General features: G+C 29.1%; 1 protein-coding gene across 1 annotated transcript in view; it reads left to right on the forward strand.

Annotated features, from left to right (window-relative positions):
- Nucleotides 1-5205, forward strand: part of LOC114327146 (signal peptide peptidase-like 3) — an 85780-nt gene extending 80575 nt beyond the window's left edge. Inside the window, exon 7 of the mRNA XM_050648821.1 lies at nt 4833-5205. Coding sequence (XP_050504778.1) covers nt 4833-4904 — 72 coding nt within the window. The 3' untranslated portion in view covers nt 4905-5205. The remainder of the gene's footprint in view (nt 1-4832) is intronic.
- The last annotated feature ends 7149 nt before the right edge of the window (nt 5206-12354 follow it).

Below are 12354 nucleotides of genomic sequence, written 5' to 3' on the forward strand. Positions count from 1 at the left end.
CATTTTCATAGTTCAACCGATCTGAGCAATAAATAAATTGGCATTTTGAAATGAAAATTTCAGCACCCCGTATCTCGAAAAGAAGCATCTGCAAACATACGTTTATCGAGCAAACTGTCATTATTTTTTCAAGTAGAATTACCCCTTAAAGTTTGTCATACTTATTTACACACACCCTGTATATGTGACCAATAGAAACCTACAAAAATCAAAATGTCAGCGATTATTTTTTAATGATTTTAATTTCCAATCGTGTAATAAGATTTTTTATCACGTGTTTAATTCTGTCCAATCAGATTATTATTATACCGAGAATAATCTACTTACATTATTATACTGAGAATAAATTTAAATATTTTGTTTCTGTTTAATTACAACCAGTTTTATAGTTTTGACATTGCCACGTTTAAGAAAATGAACCAAAAGAAATTTTTAGTTTAGTTTTTGTTGGTTTCATGGTTTCTGTGGTTGCATCCTATGCGGCTGTTTATTTATGGTGGTTGTCTTATTTCGTTTATCTTTTAATTCTGTATGTTTTTTAAATAGCATAAGATTGAACCAAAATGGGTCCATATCGAAGCATCATCTTAGTTATTATCTATCATATTCGTATTAATTGAAATCACCTTTGTCTTATCAGAAATAGTTAAGTGCTCCATACCGCTGAAGGTGATACCTGATGTTTATTATTCTTTCATTTTTGCACAGCTTTTCTTTCAAATTTAGATATATGTATATAAATTTTATACGATATAATACATTTTATAAAATATACTTACTAAACACTTGTCACAAAGTACTCAGGAATTCATATCAAACGAGCTCTAGAGGAAGTTGATAGCATTAAAATTAAGCAAGCTATGATGAAAATTTAGAGAATCCTTTCAATTTTTTTTACGAAAAAGTGAAAAATAAAACACGCTATTTCCACAAAATTAAAATTTATAATAATCCATGTAAGACTTTCTTTATTTTAACGTAAGTACTGACCAAAAAAATTTTGACTGGTTTAGAATGCATATTTTTGAAAAAAGAAGTATAATTTTAAAAAATCAGATTTTTTCAAATTTTCATAAATGTCATTTTCTTTTGATAATAATTCCAAAATCACTCGATATAAGTAAAAACCAAATTTTAATATTTTCTTTAACTTATTTTACTACTTTTATATTTACTTTACTTTTAATACTTAATAATAATTACTTTTAATATTTTACTTTTTTTATTATTTTTGTGGGATAAAAAATACCCGAGATAGGAACGAACCATGTAACCGAGGTCCTTTATTTTAAAAGATTAAATTTAATATAATTTTATAGCCATTGAAATTACCTTTCAATGGTTTTTAGATGAACTGGAAAAATTAACGTAGTTATTAAAAAAAAAACAATAACATTTTCTTTTTGATAAATTTATGGAACATAAATTTTAATGCTATCAAATTGTTCAGGAGCTCATTTGATAGATATTTCTGAGTAGTTTGACAATACTTTATTTAGTAAGTATATGTTCTAAAATGTTTTCCCGTTATTCAAGGTTGAAATTATCCTAATAGGGAATTGATTGGTTAGACGGACAATGCTGCATAGGTTTACAAGTAAAGTCTGGCAAACTATCTAAGAGCGTCTGTAGTCTGGGCAGAATATCGGAGAATAGGCCATTTTTGGGAAAAGTTATTTACCAGCAATTTTTGTTTCTGGAATCTAATCTTATGATTGTATATGTATATTAATAATATAGGTATGCAAAGTCCGCAGATAGTGTGCTACTTTTTTTATAAACAAAATGGCGCCCGAAAATCGTGTTTTTTTCAATTTTTGCTCTATAACTCCAAAGATTTTAACTTTACACCAAAAACACCCAAATAAAAATTCACCGTAATTAAATTTTGCATAGAGACGTGTTTTTCCCGATTTAATTCGACGAAAATTTCCCCCGGAAAATGCGGGTTTTTCCAACAAAATCTTTAATTTTCAACTAAACTTTTAGACAAGTAATTGTTTATCAATAATTAAATAACTTGGTAATATAAAAGCTCTTTTTGTATAGATTATAATTCCAGAAGCCAGAATTGTTAATTAAAAATTTACGGTCGCTATTCGCAGTGTGCAAGTACTTGGAAGGGATACGTGAAACGATCATGCGCGAATAGCGGAGAAATATTGCAACTTTCTTATTGTCAATTGAAATTGTCAAATTGACGTACATTTCATATCTACTGTCATTGATGAAGAAAAATTATATGTTGCTCCACAATATTGATATGATAGTATTGATATGACAGTACTGCATTTTAATAACTAATTTTATTTACTACATACAATTGTTTAAGTTTTAATAACATAACCTGAATCTTATTTTTTCTTCTTATTATTTTTTTGGGCTATGGCCTTGACAATTATCCAGTAACCAGGACTAATATAATTGGCCAATATAATTAAAACTGCGAATAAAGTTGCAGAGCGTAGAAATAGGTGTCGCTTTGCCGAACTTCCACGGTCCCAATAATAACCACAATAATTCTAGAGTATGTGTATTAAGAGTATAAGTCAAAAATGAAAATTTTTTTATTACGACTTTTCAAAGTCTTTTTTACCAGTGATGAAATAAATATTACAACTAAATATCAAAATGGTAACGAAATTGATTAATAAATTAATAATTAACTATTTTACTTTCTACCTTGGTAATACCTTATTCATTATATAATTCAAAATATGGAAGAATCCCGAAAAATCTTTTTTATGACTGATACTCTTAGTACCTAGCGCGTTAGAATTATGATATATAAGAATAGCTATGCTTTTTGTATAAAAAGACACTGTACCTATCTAATGTACTTTACAGAATTGAAATTGGACTATTTAAGCGGCCTCAGGAATATTTTAAAAAACAATGTTTTGTCTTATAAACAGATAGAATATCTCGGGAAATATTAAATTAAATTAAATCACGAAAACGGTATTGGAAAAAAAGCGGCAGGACGCTTCTTTTAAAAGAAAAAGCGTTTAATTGTGATGAGTGGTTCCTGAGATACAACCGGTCACAGTTGACCGGCACTTAAGGCAAAGATATAAACAATAGGATCATAATTTTCGAACCATTATCTTTTTATTTTGGTCCTCTTTCTCCACATCAATTTTCATATCTTTAAAATACTTATAACATATATTATTATAATAAAAACTATTGATATTACGAGTGAAAATTGCCAAAAATAGCAAAATTCCAATCAAAAATTAGGTTGGAGAAAATGTAATCTCAATGTTCAAAATCGGTATACGTTAAAAAAAAATGCATTTTCTCGACTTCCCATGAAGCAATTTTCTTCATTCTTTTTTTATTCCCAAGTAAATCGAGTAGAGCCATCTAACTAACGCATTATTAAATGACAAAGTTGCTTTTCTTTTGTTATAATAAATTTATTTATTATAACAAAATTTTTTAATTTGTTTAAATAAAGATTGTTTAAATAATTATACAGCTTTCAAATGAGAATATTTGTGTTTTTAACGTTAAAAGGTACACTTGTGGTAAGTTTATCTAAAAAAAGTCTACAACTGGAAAAATATGTAGTTTTCTTTTCTTATAAATAAATAAATATCTGCCGTAAATGCCGTTCAACTTTGACCGGTTGTATCTCAGGAACCACTCATCCCAATTAAACGTTTTTTCTTTTAAAAGAAGCGTCCTGCCGCTTTTTTTCCAATACCGTTTGCATGATTTAATTTAATTTATAATTTCCCGAGATATTCTATTTGTTTATAAGCCAAAAAAATTGTTTATAATTTTAAAATATTCCTGAGGCCGCTTAAATAGTCCAATTTCAATTCTGTAAAGTACATTAGATAAGCACAGTGTCTTTTTATACAAAAATCATAGTTATTCTTATGTATCATAATTATTGTGGTTCTTATAGCGACCGTAAATTTTTAATTAACAATTCAATTGTTGCTAAACTGTTCATTCAATTTCCATTCAATTTACGTCTGGAATTATCATCTATACGAAAAGAGCTTTTATATTACCAAGTTATTTAATTATTGATAAACAATTACATATCTAAAATTTTAGTTGAAAATTAAAGATTTTGTTGCAAAAACTTGCATTTTCCGGGGAAAATTTTCGTCGAAGTAAATCGGGAAAAACACGTCTCTATGCAGAATTTGATTAAGGTGAATTTTTATTTGGGTGTTTTTGGTGTAAAGTTAAAATCTTTGTAGTTATAGAGCAAAAATTGAAAAAAACAAGATTTTTGGGCGCCACTTTGTTTATAAAAAAAGTAGCACACTATCTGCGGACTTTGCATACCTATATTATTATCTAATATATACAATCATAAGATTCGATTCCAGCAATAAAATTGCTAGTAAATAACTTTTTCTTGTATTTTGCTAATTAGCCCAGAGTATTGCGCGGGTACTATTGTCCCCGGGTAGTTGAGAAATTCCATAAACAATGAATCTACCTATTTTATAAAATTAAACCTTTGTTCAATTAATTTCACAACTCGGACAATGGCACCCCGCTCAACAGAAGTATATAAGAGACTCATTAATATTGAACTTAGCGGGGTGCTATGCTTCAAAGTGTGAAATTCTATCAACAAGAGATCTACCTGTTTTATGGAATCATCCCTTGTTCATTTAAGTACACATGTCCATCAATAGTACCCCGCTGAGCTGAAATTAATTACTCTCTTAGTTTCCTTGCACAACTATATATGGGCAAATTCTTGAGGGCCAACTAATCCGTGTTATGCGTTCAACATTGTATCCATTCAACATATAAATTGATATTTGTTATTAAAAAGTTTATATTTTATATTTTAGGGCGACTTGCGGCGGATGTGGTCCGAACCATTCAAATCATTAGCTGTTTCTAAGCATTTACAAGATGTGTGATAGAGATTTTCGACTGTTATATTACTGTTACTTCAATTTTTAAGTATATTGAATTAAATTTAAGATATAAAGTGTGTTAAAAATGTTTTAGCGAGCTAAGAACAAAATCGTGAACAATGTGAAATTTTATTTATTACTATTATTATAATTACTATTGTGTATTATTAAATATAGCATCTATTGTCAATTGAAAAATACATAATTAGATAATTCACTAGGTTTCAAAATAACATACGTACGTTATAAAGACATTTTGTTACTTTTTTTTATACATTAAATATAGTTTTTTGCTTATAACCATTTCGAATTATTTTCTTATTTTTTAAACCGTTTAATTTCATTCATATTTAAGGTGAGTTCAGAGAATTGAACAGATGTATCAGAGGAACAGAAAATTACCTACAAAGAAATCGTAGTATATAAAGTATTAGTAAAATTATAAGAAGTAGAATAAAAAACTGAGATAAAAGGAGAATTCCAGGCTGATTTCAGGCTGGCAAGAACAACCGATCAAATTTTTATGCTAAAAATATTACAAAACAGGTTATGAAATCTAGTTTTGCAAATGCTCTTTATAGATTTTAAACATGCCTACGACTCCAAACACGAAACGGACTATACGAAGCAATGAGATCACTAGGAATACCAGAAAAACTGATACGATTAGTTAAAGAAACGCTAACTAATACGAATGACGTATATAAAGTTATGATAGATGTAAATCTTTCAAATAAGTTTAACATGAATAGAGAATTAAAACAGATAGACGCTTCTCCATACTTCAAGTGATCCATCCGAGATCCGAGAGTCCATCCCCCACACCGCAACTGACGTAAATGGACTAGGTGACTAGCGTCATCTGGCAATTGAAAGATGAAGTAGTTTTCAATCCTAATAGCAATATTATTAATATTTAAAAATATTAAAATATTATTAAAAGATTTTTAAATTGAAAACGTAAGTTTTCAGGCTAAGTTTCAGAAGCAGGCCTACGTTCTCTCCGATGCGACTCCAACAAGAGTCGAAAATCGTCGATTCAGAGGGCTGGACTGCGCTCCGTATTTTAAGTGAAAAATAAGATTGTGTTGCCTTCGCATTGCAACTGAATAAAAATGGAATTTTTATTTTATTTTTATATTAGTCGTTACTTCTTTTGAGTAACTAGGTTCATTTTCTTTTGGAATTTACCAGCTGAACAGACGGGGTCGTGAATTGTAAGTTTTTGAATTCCCTCTTGTCTTGTTCACTTCAGCATCCATCTGGCTTGCAAATTTTAGAAGCCATGGAGGTGTTACCAAGAAAATGGACCAATAAGTTTTCAATTTAAAAATCTTCTAGTAATATTTTAATATTTTTAAATATTATTAATATTGCTATTAGGATTGAAAACTACTTCATCTTAGTTTATTTTTATTTTATTAAACTAATTTTAATACTTACACTTTCCAAAAATTAAAAAAAAAGACAGCAATTGTCCGCATTTGAACCCAGGATCTCTCGATCTCTAGTTAAATGCTGTACCAATTCGACCCATGCAACGAAGACTATTGTAACTCATTTTTGGTTGAACTATAATCGCGTTTGAAAATTTTCTGCTGTAACAAATGACGATATATTTGAAACAAATACTCCTTACACACTGAAATTTCTGATATATTATATTTAAAGGGTTTTAAGGGATTTCACAAATCAAACATAACAAAAAACACATTTTTTTGCTAAATCTTGTAGACTTGCTATATAGTGCAGTCACTGAAGGTTTTCACCTCCGATTTCGTTGAACCTCCATCGATTTTCATGAAAATTGGTGAGTAATTAGAGGATATCTCAAGGAACAAAAGTGACATGATGCCAACTTGCGCTTTTACCCTGGGGGTGGATGCCACCCCTTCTCGGGGGTGAAAATTATTTTATTAAAAATAATACCAAAGTCGATAGAGGGACAAATTATAAGCAAAATTTGTTATATAAAGTTATTAAAATAAATCAACACTTTGAGTTATTAAAGACCAAAGATTTTATTTTTTCGTAAAAACATGCATGTTTTAAATCGGTTTTTCACGTATAAATCAAAAACTATAAGCTTTTACAAAATTTATTATTACTGAAATTGAAGATAATAAAAAATTGAATACATTCCTCACATAAAGAACTAAATTAGTGCAAAGTGAGTTATTGGCAATTGAATGTGTATTTTTTCGACAAGTACTCAAATCTAAGTATTCAAGCTTAAATAACGGAAAAACGATGCAATGTATAAAATATTCCTGCTTAACATTTGCGGGTACTTCGGAATACCTATCAAATGAGCTTCAGAACAAGGTAATAGCGTCAAAATTTGGCAAGTTATAATGAAAATAAAAGAACCGATTCGAATTTTTTAGGAAAAAGTGAAAAATAAAACATACGCCATTTCCACAAAAATTAAAATTTATAGTAATCCTTACAAAAACCTCTTTATATTAGCATAAGTAATGTTTTCGATAATGTTGACCGGTTTAGAATGCATATTTTTGAAAAAAGATATAATTTAAAAAAATCATACTTTTTAAAATTATTGTACTTCTCATATTCTTTTGATAATAACTCCAAAAATACTCAATATACGTAAAAAATTATATATAAACAAATTTTAGTTTTTTCTGTGCCAAATATTTTACCTGTTTTACTATTTCTATAGGGTAAAAAATAACCGAGATAGAAACGTTTAAATCTTAAATTTTGCTGTGGGAACCATGCAACCGGGGTCATTTAACCTTTTATTTTTAAAAAAGTAAGGAGTTTAAAAGATTAGGTTCAACTTGCTTAAATAGCACTTTGAATTAACTTTCAAACAGTTTTTAGATGAACCTGATATCGTAAACACGAACGGAGTTATTAAAAAAAAACAATAACATTTTTTGGAAAAATTTTTAAAAGATAAATTTTGGAGCATAAATTTTAACGCTATCAACATGTTCGGGGGCTCATTTAATAGATATTTTTAAGTACTTTGACAAATGTTTCACAAGTTTATGTTATAAAATGCATAAATTTCCCGTTATTTCAGCTTGAATACTTGAGTTTTTTACTCGCCGAAAAAAATATACATTCAATTACCTGTAACTCACTTTTAATTAACATTAATAGGTTTTTGTAGTAAGGGGTTTATTTCATTTTTTATTAGCTTCAATTTTGGTAATAATAACTTTTTTGTAAAAATTTACACTTTTTGAGTTATTGATGAAAAATTGGTTAAAAACACGCATTTTTCTCAAGAAAAATTAAAATCTTTGATCTTTAATAACTCAAAAAGTTTTGATTAATTTTAATAATTGTATATAACAAATTTTGCTTGAAATTTTTTCCTCTATCGAATTATGGGGTTATTTTTAATCAAATAATTTTCACCCCCGAGAAGGGGTGGCATGCACCCCCAGGGTAAAAGCGCAAGTTGGCACCATGTCACCTTTGTTCCTTGAGATATCCTCTAACCACTCACCAATTTTCATGCAAATCGATGGAGGTTCAACGAAATCGGAGGTAATAGCTCATATCCACCTTCAGTGACTCCACTAATAGTTTTCGTCGAAGCAATTAAGGAAAAAATAATACTTACTCTAGACTTACTAACAGTAAATGACGTTATCTTTGGAAGAAATACGTCTTACAAATTTAAATTTCTGTTATATTATGTATAAACGGTTTTAAGGGATTTCACAGATCAAACATAACAAAAAACAGATTTTTTGCTAAATTTTGTAGACTTACTATAGTTTTCGTCGAAACAGTTACCGAATAAATACTTATTCTAGACTAGACTTACTAGTAACAGATTTATTGAAGCAAAACAGTAATTTAAAAAATTGTAATAAAAAACATTTCTATAGTTAATCGGAATAACTAAAATTAGAGTCTAACTAGAGAAAACTATTATAGTAAGTCAAACAGTTTACTCAAACTTGGAATACCTTCCGTTGTTTCTTGCAACGAAGACTACAGTAACTCAACTTACTATAGTTTTCGCTTGCATGAGTGTGGGTCAGTACACTTACTATACACATGCAAATGCTTTACTGGTTGCCTTAAAATTCATACCTGATTTACCATACTTTTCCACCAAATAAAGCTTAAAAAGAATAATAATACCATAATAGTAAATAAAATGTAACGGTTTTTGAGTTACGATAGTCTTCGTTGCGTGGGTCGCAATGACGCTACGAAGGCATTGTTTATACGGTTTCTCGGACATTACGACAAATCACGGTAACAAATAGACGAAGTGAAGTATTAAATATAAACATGTTTTAATAATACGTATTATCTTACTCCCGAAGAAGACAAATCCAAAGATACAAAAATTATAATAAATATATTTACTAAAAACACTAATATACTTATTCCACACCTTTTTTGGACTGATACATACATAACTTAAAATATTTAGCAACGCATAACATACTGTCTCTGTGCGCATGCGCGCTGAATAATAAAAATTCACTCCCTATCGCGCTTAAAGAAGTATAACTTCAAAAATAAACTGTCGTTAAAATATAAAGTAAATAAATAAAACATAATTTGAAAACAATAATTTGACATATTTAACCTCCAATATTCACAGACGTCAGTTACCATTCACAATCTCACCAAATATAATAATGACATCATGTAAACTGGTCACTAATTTTATAATTCCCCATATATTTTTTCAAATTTAGAATATGGCAACAAAGGGGAAAATTAGGTGCAGCCAAGATTCAGACAAACGCAAGGGGCACGATTCTGAACAAATTGCATAAGTTTCGCAGATAACTTTATATGTCTGACACGTTCAAGAATAGAACTTCGAAAAATATTCACAAAATTTGAAGAAGAATTTAGAAAATATGATCCGACTATAAATCAAGAAGAAAAGTACATATATGGAAATGAGAAGGGAAAATGAAGAAGAAAATAAAGGACACTGTAAGGACGAATGAGAGAGTATACATTTGAGAAGGTAACAGAATTTAACTACCTTGTAGTACCAGTTACAAATAGACAAATAGAGGAGGCAAAAAGAGAAATTGATAAACGGTTGTTGAAACGTAACAAACCAGTAGGATCATTAAAAGCAAAAAACGTGTCCATGACGAGCCAGGATTTGAACTTTCAAGATTTTTGTGTGTTCTCAAGTCCGTCTGCCACGAGAGAAGGAGTTTGATACCGTCCGGCCTAATAGACGGAGAGACAGCACCGAAAAATCTCTCTGAATTTACTAAAGCTAGTTTTTTCACATTTGATTACCGTGATTGTGTAGAGAAACATACTGCGGTCGGTCAAGTGAAATGTAGAACAGGTGTTACTGATAGCTTACCTGCGGAGGTAATGCAATCCATTTACTAAGGCTGAAAATCAGTACACACATTCTAAATTAAATATAAATAAAAGTTATTATAGTCGGTCAGCTGTATGACGGGACAGAGCCGGTCGCACAGTGGTGAATTTTGCCGAAAACCTGGCCAAAATGCAAAAATTTAAGTTTATATATTCCGAGAAATTTTATATGAATCTTGCTCTGTAGGTTTCGGAGGATCATAAACGGCGGTTGAGGGTAGAACAATACAAGCATATCACATATTTATTTTAGTGTAAAGTTGGGATTGAACGAAAGCGGACCGAATAAAATTAAAGTGTATTATACAATTGAGGCATTGTTAGGTTTTCGTTTAAAACTATAGACGTGTATTATTTTGTTATTTTATAGTGGATGCTATTTCTTGAGGTAAGTGGAGTATTTCAATATACTTTTTAGATTCTTTTTCCTAACATAAACTTTATTTACAACATATTTACAAAATGATGTCAAGAATCTTCAATCGTTTTCTGTTTACCAAGTTTTAAAATGGAAAAAGTAAAAAAGTCAGCTTTGGTCAGCAAAGATTTTTTGCTTAATAAATAATTCAATATGTATATAAATATTCCTCAAGAAATCATCTGCAACAAGTTGCAAACTTAGCGGAATTCTTCATTTTAAAAAACTGTAACATGCTGGAGAATTTCTACATTAAGAGACTTTAATGTTATGGTCAGTTAATAAAGTAAGAACAAAATATGAAGCAGTTGATCCAGAAAATTTACAGTTTTTTTACACAAGAACCGCAGTTTTTTGTTATTTTTTTGCTTTCTTCTTCTTTTTTTGAAGTAATACTTCTTTAGGCGCGATTGAGATTGATTGTGAATTTATATTGATCTGCGCGCATGCGCACACCGACAGTATGGTATTAGTCGTTATACGGGCTCTGATTGGGTGTTAAAATGATCTGTCAATAATAAATAATTGTTCAATATGAAGGTACACAAATGTATAATATATTAGTTTTATTGTTGTGAGGACAGAAACAAAAAAGTTTATAATTGTAGTGACATTTAAATAGTTTTTAAAAGCAACAGGTACGTAATAATTGTAAATGTATCATAGGTACCTACCTATTTAAACCTACCAAAATACATAGTATGTATTGTCCTTTTCATGAGCATTTTTCAGTGCGTAACAAATAATAGGAAAAAGGGTAAGTCCGTGATAATACACATTTATGACATTTATTCTAACATGACATTTTAGTTAAATCTGACAGTTGTCACATTTTATTTTCAATTTGAAATAAAAACAAATCAAATGTGTTTCTTGCATTTATAAAATGGTATTTTCTTTGATTTGTATAGTCTTATAAATTATACAGATTATATTTGTAATATTATTATATATAAAGAGAGTGTCTGTAAAGTGGAATAAATTCAATATCTCAAATACTAATTGTTTTTTTGGAAAATGCTCAGACCCGTCGATTAGTATTTCAAATTGTCCTTTTTGACATTCAATAATAATGTATACAGGGTGTCCCAATTTAGAGATATGACGTCATCGTCGATTTTCTTAAATGGCAACACTGTCATTTTGATAGCTAATTTGATAGGGTTTGTAAAGTTATACATAACTGCAAAATATCAAATTTTTATTCTCTACCATTTACAAGATAATAGAAAATAACAAAGTTATATCTGTAATTTGGAATATATTCAATAATTAAAATACTAACTGTTTTTTTGAAAAATGTTCAGACCCGTCGATTAGTATATCAAATTGTCCTTTTTGACATATAATAATAATGTATACAGGGTGTCCCAATTTAGAGATATGACGTCATCGTTGATTTTCTTAAATGGCAACACTGTCATTTTGATAGCTATTTTGATAGGGTGTGTAAAGTTATACACAACTGCAAAATTTCAAATTTGTATTCTCTACCATTTAGATGATAATAAAAAATAACAAAGTTATGAAAAAGAAGTAATCAACTAATAATTGAATTTAATTATTTCAATAAATTAAGCAAAAACTCATAATGTGGCCCTCAATTATTGTCAAATTGTCAATGGGCAACGTTATGAGCATTTGCTTAATTGAAATAAATAAATTCAATTATTATTT

The sequence above is a fragment of the Diabrotica virgifera genome, chromosome 4, assembly GCF_917563875.1.
Source record: "Diabrotica virgifera virgifera chromosome 4, PGI_DIABVI_V3a".
NCBI classification, from domain to species: Eukaryota; Metazoa; Arthropoda; class Insecta; order Coleoptera; family Chrysomelidae; genus Diabrotica; species Diabrotica virgifera.